Source organism: Abramis brama, assembly GCF_963993115.1.
Source record: "Abramis brama genome assembly, chromosome: 19".
Classification (NCBI taxonomy): Eukaryota; Metazoa; Chordata; class Actinopteri; order Cypriniformes; family Leuciscidae; genus Abramis; species Abramis brama.
Genome location: NC_139981.1, coordinates 5155466 through 5168093, shown reverse-complemented (window position 1 = coordinate 5168093; position 12628 = coordinate 5155466). Strand labels below are relative to the sequence as shown.

At 38.9% G+C, this 12628-nt stretch overlaps 1 protein-coding gene across 1 annotated transcript in view; it reads right to left on the bottom strand.

Moving 5' to 3' along the window:
• Positions 1–12628, bottom strand: part of mdga1 (MAM domain containing glycosylphosphatidylinositol anchor 1) — a 203208-nt gene that overhangs the window by 45935 nt on the left and 144645 nt on the right. The window contains exons 10-11 of the mRNA XM_084093329.1: positions 11457–11723; positions 7886–8031 (exon numbers count right to left, since the gene is read on the bottom strand). Coding sequence (XP_083949455.1) covers positions 7886–8031; positions 11457–11723 — 413 coding nt within the window. The remainder of the gene's footprint in view (positions 1–7885; positions 8032–11456; positions 11724–12628) is intronic.

Here is a 12628-nt window from a genome sequence, read left to right as displayed (position 1 = left end):
CACGAACAATAACCAACAAGGGACTGAACTGAACGGGAGAATATATACACAGTTACCCTGTGTTCAGTTCAGTCCCTTGTCGGTTATTGTTCGTGTGAATGCTAAAATGCTGTTACATTCTGTTCACCTGCTATTGGATTAAATCTTGTTTACCATTCAAATCTGCGTTCGTCTGTCTGCTTCATCTGCCTAGTCGTGACAGAATGGACCATTGACTGTAAGGCAGGGGTAAAGTCGGCATATTGTGTTATGATTTCTCCAATTCATACAAACAGTTTGCAGTTCCGTTTGGTGCCGCAAAAACAATTAGCTGTGTCTTATTAGAGGAAATGAATGTGCAGTGAGCTGTTCCAGGTCAGCTCTCACTCCCAGAGGATGTGTGGTAATCACAGGGCCGACGGCACCGCGCCAGTCCAGGCTTTTTCCATGTGGAATTATGGGAAACGTGGCAGCAGCCCCATGGAAACAGTGCACAAAGGAATGAGAAATTATCTTCAGCTCCGCATGGAGACCCAGGCAGCAGGTAAACCCGCCGGCATTCCCTCTAAACACGACACACATGAATAAGTGTGTGTGTGTGTGTGTGTGAAGCTTTTTTTCATCCTTTGTTCCCCCTTTTCCAGATAGGAAGTAGAAGCATAGCTGTGATGTTAACCTGGCTAGTGAGGTCAAACACATTTGTTATCTGTCTAATTAAGTGCCACCGTAAACCCCTGTTACTGGGCCGTTCACCAAGGCAACATGGAGTGGTGTGCTGCCACGTCCAACACTAAACCCACTTGAGCCTACACAATGCATGCCAAGACTTAACAGCCGTATCTAACACACACACGCACACACGCGCACACACGTGCGCCTTGTAAAAGTCACAGATAAATTGTCTCCGCTTGGCTGCTCCTCTCAGTTAACAGGGATTTTCTGTGTATCTCTCTTCATCTGAATTACCACACACACACACACACACACACCAGGGAAGGGTGGCAGTGCCTAATGAATAATAATAATGTAAATCATGGCCACACTGTACTAAATACATTCCTTGTTTTGTTTTAACTAAAACAAGGGAACAATTATTATATAATGTAGACACGATTTATTAAAAAGAGGGAACTAATTATTATATAGTGTGAACGATTTATCTAAAATGATGGAATGAATTAGTAAAATGTGCTGACGTATTAGTTAGCCGTGGGAACAACACTTTTCCTTGAACTATACGAACACGAGTTTCAAATTCCTAAAGAATGATATCAATGAACTTGATAAAACGTATCCACCGGATCATCAATTAAATAGATAAAACAACAACAAAATTAAAAATAAGAGCTGAACGACAGCTTATAACAAATAAAAAATGGAGAAAATATCCATGTTACTTTATATATATATTTTTTTTAAATGCATTTTTAATATAAAATGTCTTCATAAGTTGGTTATATTTCAACATATTAGTGAGAACATTTAGCCCTCACATGTATAGCTAAACCTACACACACCTGTGTGTTATACCTCCCACAATCTTTCACCTCCGAATGTCTTTTTTCATTCAGTTATTTGTTGTTCTCTGTTTGTTCCCATACGCCAGGTAATGCATCAGCCTTCTGTGTGTGTACTTTCTGTCATCGATATCAGTCACACATCCATTACAAGAGACCAGGGGCTACTGCAACTTTTTTTTTTTTTGACATTTTCCCTCATAACTTACAGACTACTACAAATAAAAATACATATGCTGTATGTGCCAACAATAACAGTATCATTACGTTGAGAAAGACCTGATCATAATGAGCTATAGGCCCTATTTTAGCGATCTAAGCGCATGGTCTAAAGCGAAGGGCGCAAGTTCACTTAAGTCGTGTCTGAATCCATTTTTGCTAGTTTAACGACGGGAAAAATGGTCGGCGCGCGCGCGGCGCATGGTCTAAAAGGGTTGTCCCTATTCTCATAATGAGTAATGGGTGTGTTTTGGGATTTACGTGTGTTAAACCAATCAGAGTCTCATCTCCCATTCCCTTTAAAAGCCAGTTGCGCTCGTGCCATGGCAGATTCGCTATTTACATGATGGAATTTGATAGTGGAAAGACTGAAGCCGTCTCCAGAGCGCAAACGGATCTGCTCGTGCGCGAGGTTAAAAGCGCGCAAGTAGACCATCTACGGGACAAGCCGGATTCCACCATATCTTTATGTACACAATAATAATCTTTTACATTGTAATCCTTTTATTTTAAATATCACAAAGCTTGTTTGCTTGTGAAAATCACAAATGTGTGTCCATGTCAATGTCAGAACACAATAATTGTAAGAGCTCCTCAATAAGTCTGCACAGTATGTTCACCATTACAGAGAATTCACAATAAATCCATAACTCTGAACAGCCTTAGCCTGAAATGTTGCAAAAAAATCAGTTTTCAGTTCATTAAAATGGTTGTTAGAGCAACAGGTCTCGGTCTAGTGGGCTTTAACGGTTCTAGGTCTGGGTCTTGATCGCTTGTCTTCAGGAATATGGTATATACTGAATCATTAACGGATGAAGAACTTGCAGAATCGAGCGGCTTTAAGGGTTACACCACATCGGATAGGGCTTTATGTACGAAAACTCACACACACACACAGCTGTAAGATCTCACCCTCTCATAATATCACAGGTGTGTGAGGTGTGAGCAGAGGCCTGTGAAACACACTTCTCTGGCTGCAGGATTCCCCCTGCAGGTACAGCTCAATAAAGATGTGTAAATGCATTCTCTCTCTCTCTCTCTCTCTCTCTCTCTCTCTCTCTCTCTCTCTCTCTCTCTCTCTCTCTCTCTCTCTCTCTCTCTCTCTCTCTCGAGGTGGTTCACCACACTGATCTGAGGTCTGTCACTGGTGCACGGGTTCAGATGCAGACAGCTGTCTGAGTCTCCTGTGGCTGTGTAACATATGGCACAAAGTGTGTCTAAAAGATGAAACTGGATTTGTTGTTTGTCAGCAAATTTAGAACAATGTCTGAATACGGAGTTTAGCTTTTTAACATCAGTACGATGGAAAAAAAAGAACTGCGAAATATGAGCTCAAAATAATAATCTGTAATGAATGTTCCTCATCTTACTCTGTCAGCGCAAGTTTATTCTAGAGGGACTGTAGTTTTCCACACCGGTAAACAAGCGGCACGGCTTTTAGAAATGAGGCTTGGTGTTTGCTGCGCTCTCTGAAAAACACAGCACTCATTTCAGAGACGACTGAACATTCCTGCACTCTTGAAATGAAAGCGCTCTGTGCACCTGTTATTATGAAAGTGCTGAAGAAAAAGTGTTTAAGTAAAGAAAGAGAGAGAGAGAGAGAGAGAGAGAGAGAGAGAGAGAGAGAGAGAGAGAGAGAGAGAGAGAGAGAGAGAGAAGAAAGAGAGAGAGTACAAAAGTACGTTTTAGCAGGGGCGTTTTCTCAAAGGAGGCAAGAGAGGCAGAAAAATATTATATTTCTATGTATAAAAAATGTATAGTTTATTTACATTCTGACTATCCATAATTAATTTCAAAGTGGAAATAAGGCTAAAAGATCAAAGATTAAATTATTTAAATAATCTAACTGTATTCTGTTGTTATTATTATTTTATTATTAATAATACCATATTTTTATTTAAAATAATTATAACTGATTGTATCATTATTTATTGTATTATTGTTATATGAATAAAGGCATAAAGCTAAAAAATAAAATGATTTTAAAAATGAACTAATAAAAAAGCATGTTAAGTAAACTAAAAGTTATTCATATGTTTGAGTTAATTTAGAGTACATGTGACTTAGATCTGTTTTGCAGTGTGAACAGCACAAACCACATGAAATCTGATCTTTTCAATTCCGTTATGTGCCACTTCCATAAGTGGTCCTAAATCTGATACAGGTCAGATGTTTTGCAACGCGACCTCGATCTGAACAGTCAAATCGGAATTCATGCGACTTTTACGTCCCTCTAAACCAACATTCGTCCCAATTCTGTGCTCATGAGAGTCACTTCAGAGATTTAACATTCCTGAAGTTATCAAGACTATTGCGAAAGGTAGTCAGTGAAGGACAGTCTCAGAACTATATAACAGTGACAGCTCTATATACAAGCAAAACATGAGGACTCGTTTCATAAATGTTTAAAAACTCTCTTATTTCACATCCTCGTCTTTTTTTATTATATTGCCTGCACATAAATTCGCTGGCTTCCATGGCAGATCACACTATAAATAAATGCGTATTCGCTTACTTTACTGTCATCCGTGTTTTCTTCCATATCACAGCGTGCTGCGTATCATCTGTGTATCATTCTTTTGCGCATGCGGGTCAGTTCAGGATCACAATCTGTTCACACTGGAATCTGATATTGGCCACATTTAAAACAACAATGTGAACAGCTATACAATAAAATCTGATCTGAGCAGTAAATCAGAATTGAGCACTAAGGCTCGCAGTGTGAACGTAGCCTAAAACCCTCTGTATTGAATGCTCTTGTTCTCTGTGAGAAACAATAGCACTGCTTTCTTTAGCTCATTAACCTCTCTCTCTCTCTCTCTCCCATTTCTTGTCTACATTTCTCAGAGCAACATCTATAAAACATTAATCAACATTACCACTGCAAAGCAGCACGGCGCATTCACACCTTGGACAAATTCATACACAGACAAACACACAAACGCACAGTCTTGACCGTATAGATACACACACACACACACACATAGTGAACTATTTTTCACTATTCACACAGACATTCTTTGTTATTCTACTATGATCAAATATGCACATATACTCAACTGAGTCTACTGAGAAACTCATCTATAATCTGTCTCCCTTTCCACCACACACACACACACACACACACACACACTCATAAAAGTTAATGCACGGTTGCTGCAGTCAGGATGTTAATTCACTGGTCCCTGTAGACTCTTACTTAAGGTAAGGTTTTAAACAGGGGAAGATTAGCTATTCATGCTCACAAAGACAAGTGGCTAATCTCCCCCTCCCCGTTCGCTTTGATTCCTGCCTCCTTCCATAATTCATCCACGCTCTTCCGTTCCTGCCGCCCCCCTCTGGGCTAGGTTTCTATGAATAGATGATTAGGACGTCGGAATCAAAAAATCTGATGAAGCGGTTTCCATGGCGAGGGAGCGTCTATGCACTCCCGCCGCTGCCGGGGTCGTCCCGAGATGTTAGTGGGTGTTTGTTTGTTGAACCGAGTGCCCAGATTTCAACCGAGACACGGAGGGTGGAGGGAATCCCTGCGAATGCTTCAAAGATGTAGTTTATATAATTGAAATGAGAGATGATGCCATCCAAACACTGGTGCGCACCAAACAGGCGGATCAAGACCCACCCTTTCCCTTCCAAACTAATTTTGATGAGGTTTGATTGAAATACGAACGCAACACGGATCTAAGACATCTGAACAAACCATAAACAGGACGTGATGTCACAAGATGCAACCCTAAATAAGACAGAATGCTCATCATAGGAGTCACGTTGCACATCACAGTTCAGTACAGATTTCAGAAACATAGTCTTCTTGCAGCAGATCTTCATTTGTGTGCAACAGAGGAATTCTTGGAGCAGTTTTGGCTCCTTTGCATATTTTATAAGCTCTTTGTGAGTTTTCAGATGGTAGAAAATAATAGGCCCGTGAAACGATTAATCGCGATTAATCGCATCCAAAATAAAAGTTTGTTTTTACATTATATATGTGTGTACTGTGTAAAATTATGTATATAAATGCACACACATGCATATATATATTTAAGAAATATTTGCATGTATATATAATTTATATTATATATAAATATAAATATTTTATACATAAATAACACATTTTTCTTAAATATATACATGCATGTGTGTGTATTAATATAGGCCTATGTGTGAACTGCGTATACTTATTTTGTATATATAATGTCAACACAAACTTTTATTATGGATGTGATTAATCGTTTCACAGCCCTAGAAAATACCATTGTGTGTAGGCTACACTCACACAACAAGCGCATTGTTTTGGATGTTCGGTAATATACATCACAAAAGCCTTTTTAGCGCAATTTTCCCCCGGAAATTGCGCTGGTTAACTCATGATTTCTGTTCTGTGCGTCTGTGCGCACCAATCTTGCACTTCTATCTACTCCTCAACCAGACCACCTAGAGACTTCGGGTTTTCGGCATTATGTTAAGGAAGGTCTAATCTCGGGAACGCACAAAAAAAATCCAGGAAAAGATTTACTATCTCTTAGTGTTGTGATCCCATGAGGTGAGAAAATTGCGCTAAAACACTCACCGAGTTTTTATGACTTGTTTTTTCATCTTTAGGTTCAGTGTTAAAAATCACAGTGTTAACTTTAAGTGAACCAGGACTAAATGTATCATTTTAAGAACCGAATTCAAAGTGTGAACTTTGGCCAAAAGGAAGTACTGTATCTTAAAGGCAGCATAACGGCTTTGACTTATCTAAAATGCTTAAAACAAGATCAGTTTACTTGAGAAGTAACACTGCATACGATATTATGGCTTGTTTTCAGACAATGCATCTTTAACACGGGTGTGTTGTGTTTTACTGCACTCACAGATGTTTTCTCTTGTGTTAAGAATAAACAAGTTAAAAACAAGTCAAAAAATCTGCCAGTGAAGTAAAAAAAAAACAAAAAAAACTTATATTCAAGATACAGTCTATATGAAAACAGGTTTTAATAGCTTCTCAAGTTATGCTTCTCAAATTAATGTATCTTGTTAAAGGGGAAAACTAGAAAAGTAAGCAAAAATAGTCATTAAGGATTTTTTGCAGTATGAACAGCTAAATAAGTTTTTGTCGTATCTGTATAAGCTTGGCTTGGCGCATTCTACAGTGCTGTGGATGACAAAAACATTTAAGATGACAGCACTTGTATGTGTCGTATGCAAAAATATGATAGTTGAAAACGCATTTTTCCAGCTAAGCTAGTCGCTAACTAGCTGCTTGCTCTGAGAGAATGACGCAGCAAGCTGATTTTCTGAAACAAAATCTCGAATAAAAAGTATCTGTGAATGAGCAAGAAACACACAAAACAGCTTTCCTTCTGCAGCCAAAAATATGCTGTCTTTCCAGTCAGTGAGCCTAACATTGGAAACTGGGACATATTTTCATTTTTTAGCAAACTCTCCAGACTCATGTACGATGTACATACAAAGCAGATATTCATGCGGCCTCACACTGCTGACTCAGGGATGAGGGTCAAAAGGCAAGAACCATGTGAATTATTGCTGTATGGCTGTGAAATAAAATTAGCTATACATGAGCATCCAATCCCATCTGGCAAAGTCGAGTCCGATGGACACAATGAGGACAGATTCAGCTCTGTTGAGGAGGACTCAAGCTTCTAAACACAATAGGTTCACGCATGCTATAAATATGCAACTTCAATTCGCAATTTATTTGTGCTACCACCAATATTTGTGCCTGCAAGGTCAACCCTAAAGGCCAGTTTACTACATCAATGACACTGTTAGAACAGAAACGTAACCTCAGTGTGGCCTCTAACAACACTGTATTTTAATCCAAGCTTGTTGTTTATTAGATAGACTACAAGCTTGTGCAGACCTGCTTGACCACAATAGGGTGTGTGACCTGTTTTGTTTTTTCCCAGCAGGGATGAAATACAGACCCAATCAGGCAGTTTGTGTGTTCTTATGTTGGGCCAGTGGGGTTCTGAGAGTCTCTTTAATGCAGTACAAGCAGTGATCGATCCGCTGTCTGCTCCCTACATAGAGCACACTATTCCCCTGACTCCTATTACAAACACACTTATTCTACTCATCCACCTCCCACCGAGTCAACACAGAGAAAGAAAGAAAGAAGGAAAGAAAGAAGCAGTAAATTAAGCTTCCAGTGTTTGTGCTTGGTTTACCTGTCGGAGACTGATCCAGTAGCCGATGATTTTGTCCACAGCGCCGGGCTCTCTCTGTGTCCACTGTAAGATGTAGGAATAGTTGTTCTTCAAGGTGCGAATGGGGTTTGGAGTGTCGTAGTAAAATTCTGCATTATATGGCTGAGCTAAAAGAACAATCAAACCAAAACAGAGCATGACCAATTAGTCAAATACTTTAAAAGGATAATAAACTACCATCTTACTGTCAATTGAAATATCAGTGGTTTTACCATGGTATTTTTTATTTTTTTTATTTTTTTGCAGAAATGTATGAAAGCTTGTTTCCGCCAAAGATAATTGCAACTTTTTATCTCACAACTCTGACTTTTTTTCTCACAATTAAGAGTTTACATCTTGTAACTCTGACTTTTTTTTCATAATTCCAAGTTTACATCTCGTAACTCTGACTTTTTTCTCACAATTGCAAGTTTAATCTCATAATTCTGACTTTTATTCTCTGAATTGCTAGTTATAAACATGTAATTGTGTGTTATAAAGTCGAAATTGCGATATATAAACTTGCAATTTTGATTTAAAAAAAAGTCAGAATTACGAGAGTTAAACTTGCAATTTTAAGAAAAAAGTCAGAAATAAGAGATGCTAACTTGGAATTGTGAAGAAAAAAAGTTAGAATTGTGTGATAAAAAGTCGCAATTACCTTTTTATTTTTTATTCAATGACGGAAACAAGGTTCCATTGAAATGTCTTTCATAATAATCAGAATAAGAACAATTGCATGCTAAATGTTGCAACACAATTCCATCTACAATATTACCAAGTCTGCATGTTGCATAGAAGCTAGGCCTATAAGAGCAGTCATATTAGAGTGTGAAGACAGAACAAGCTGATAGCATTAGCACTGCTCAGCTGTCATGATGTGTTGGCAAGGCTAAAGATAAGGTCCAACTGAGCAGGAAAAACCTTTGGAGTCTGCAAGACAGAAGCCAATTTGCTTTCCCCCACAGAGAGAACAGAAACACCTGGGCCTTTTGGAAGTGTACTGAATGGTGCCACATCACCGTCTGGCCTTTCTTGGCTGATTTCTACATCATCAGCATATTATCTGGCATAGCTGGCAACTCAACTGTAAGGAGTGAGTGACGGATGTTTTTTTTTGTTAGTTTTTTTTACATATAATATGCTAATTTTTATTTTAATGCAACTCATTTCCCAGGAAAGCAAGCAGAGCCAATCATGTAATCCCAGATGAAAGATCTAGTTTAAACCAGCTTGATGATAACCATTTCATATGGTTTACTTGGTCAAAGCTGGTTATTTATGGTCTTTAGTTTGTCCAAGATGTTTTAGGCAGCTGTAGTGATGGGTGATTCATGAACAAATCGTTCTTCAGAGTCAGATAAGTGGACCGTTTACATTTCCACTTATGCATTTGGCAGACAGATTCATCCAAAGCAAGGTTCTTCCTTTCCCTGGGACCTTGGCATTGCTAGTGCCAAAACCTGTCTGAATGATTCTTTCATGAATCAGACAGAATCAACCCGAGCAGTTGAGTCAATTATCTAGAAATGAGTCAACAACTAAACTGAACTGAGATGCACAAAATTACAATGAACACCCTTATTAATAAAAACTTAAAGTCCCCCTGTGGTGAAAATCAAGCTTTTAATGTTGTTTATATGTCTATGTGGTGTTTTTAATATGTTTTAAGGCAAACCATGTGCAAATTCATAAATCAACACCATTGCTGAGTATTTTCTCCTTAAAACTGCAGTGAACTAAAGACGCTGGTTGAAATCGCTGGTGTTTCTGACGTCACAAACTACCTTGTAACCAATCAGGTCAACGTGTGAATTAGTGAATATCTATTAGTATAAATAGATATACTAGGCATTGTAATGTAAATGAAAACAGCTTTTATTTAAGCCTGAAAGTGCTTGGAAACATCGCCATGTAAACTGACAATAACGATTCTGAATATGAACCATCAGGTCATATTAATAAGATAATGATTTAAATATTTTCAATATTTACAAAGCAGCGTTTGTATTCATCTAATTCATCATTCACCTTTTTTCTTTTAATTATGTAAAATCCCGAACTCAATTTCTCCCGCACCTCATCTTCCATCTTCACTTTTATTTCTCTGTCTTTGTTGTTGTGGCTGGCAGCGGGAGCTGCTTGGCGCGAGCTGCTTTGCGCGAGCTGTGTCACGTGACGCCAAAGGTTTGGGGAAATCACGCAAGTTGCATTGCTACGGCCTTATCAAAGAACCTACTAAAATATGATTAGATTAATATTCCCAAATATTTAATATAGGCTGGACATTGCATGCAACATATATGGATTTTTATTTTATTTTGTTTTTTAATGACCCGCCCCAACCCGCCCCGCAAATAAAGTGACAATTTCCTTACCCGCCCCAACCCGACCCGCGGGCTACCCGCGGGGCCCGCGGGTTATGAGACGACCCGCGCATCACTAGTGTGAATGTCAGCGAGTGGATCTCTGAGCTGGCGCGAATGAGTGGAGGGGGGGATAATTTGCATATTCATAGAATATAATAATAATAATAATTTGTTACATTTATATAGTGCTTTTCTGGGTACTCAAAGCGCTTTAGATAGAAGGGGGGAAACTCCTCAATCACCACCAATGTGCAGCATCCACCTGGATGATGCGACGGCAGCCATATTGCGCCAGAACGCCCACCACACACCAGCTTACTGGTAGAGAGGAGACAGAGTGAAGCCAATCAGTATGTATGGGGAAGATTACAAGGCCATGATTTACAGAGGCTAATGGGCAAATTTGGCCAGGATGCCGGGGTTACACCCCTACTCTTTTTTCCGAAGGAACTTTTGGGATTTTTAATGACCACAGAGGAAAGTTCATGCATTCCCTTCAATGGGAAACCAGTCTTGGGCTACAGGGTGATATAGAACCAGGTATAATGAGGTAAGGGTGTAGAGTTACATTCAAGCTATTTTAAGGCATGATGATTTTTTTTTTTGTCAAGGAAAAAAAGTTTAAATATGTCATTTTGGTGATCAAAGATGAGTTTTAAGGGATAAATTATTGACTACAAGGGGACTTTAACAGACTACATGAAGATTTCAAGTGAACACTGAATAGGTTTTTTGAATCAGTTCCCTGAAAGAATTCAAAAGATCTGATTCACTGACATGAATCAAACTCCACATTTCTAAGTAGTTGATCATCTCGGCTAGCAGCTGACCTAGTGAACCATCATAGTTAACCAGGATAGGGTTAGTAGACCAACTTGGCCAAACTAGTTGGGTGTCTTAAGACCTATTCTGACCAACTAGCAGTAAACCAAGGGGTAATCTTACTTTTCAGATTCAAATTTCAAATTCAATCTACCTTTTTATGTAACTTAGATTAGATGACTAACTTGTAAGACTAGTCATAGCATTTCAAGACTATTAGACCCAAGGCTACAAGGAAAAATTGATGATCAATTATCCCAAATAATGCTCATCTATATTTGAATTTAATGTTTTTTCCCTTAAGATACAGCACATGTAAACAGTCCTGAAACCCTCATAAAGATCATTTTTTTCCAACTCACCAGACACATTGAAGGTGCAGGTTGAGGTACCGACTCCATTGTTCACTCTGCACTCGTAAGTGCCGTTGTTAGAGGTGTCTAGTTTGAACCGGAGCTGAGGGACACTTTGAGGGTCCACCGGAGGGGTTCGAATGGGCATCGCATTACGGTACCAGCGAGCGTTGACTATTCGGTTTGGATTGGACTTGAGAACCACACAGCGGAGAGTGACTGTCGAGGACGTTTGAGAACGGACATCCAGCAGGACTGGATCCACAACAGGAGGGTCTGGTGGAGAGAAAAACAATATTATTCATCAACATTTTTTGCTGCATATTTTGTGCACAATTATAGTTTAGCAGTCATGTCTCATCAATTGCATCTATTTTGGTCTGCTGTGCTGAAAAAAGACTTCTATTACAATAGAAGTTGTTTTTTATTCACCTACAGGAAGAAAATCAATTTAAGGAAAAGAACAGTCATTGAACTGACCACTCTTGAGATTTTTACTGGAAATAAAGCCCCACATAAACGGCACCCAAGCACTTAGGACACATCGCATGAATCCATCGCCCATGCCGACGATGTTCAGATGACAGATTGCAAGCTTCTACCCGAATCAATAAGAAGGGGTCCACATTGTCTCAGCTAATTGCACGCAATCAATATATAAAGTGTGCTAGAGCTAGTGACTAATTACAGTCTACCAAGATCTGGTTAGACACTCTGCATGTATGGAGTGATGAGACTGCAAATTAGCAACACAGCACCTCAGGCATACATCAACAGTGCATTACTGTAACTAATAATGTGTGGAGACTGTGACAAAGCATCAGGGTGTAATTAACTCTGTGAACTTCAATTCAATGATTTCAATGACAAAATAATTAAAAAACCTTATTAACTTCAGGCTGATTTACAAACTCTTTGGCTGTACAGTAGGTTATCTTCAATAGAGCGCCCTGTGAAATAGACATCAAAAATACACCTTTCTCAAAACGGTTATTATACACATTTCCCACGATCCAAACAATTCCTGATGGATAAAAAAAACATCTTTCCTGTTTCACTTGGAAAATATGTCAGATTACAGAAGTGAATTGGGTTGTGAACGGTGTCTCAAATTGACTAGGTGACGTCTGTAGCAACAATGGGTTGTACATTAATATTAATATTAGCTCAAATGATCTATA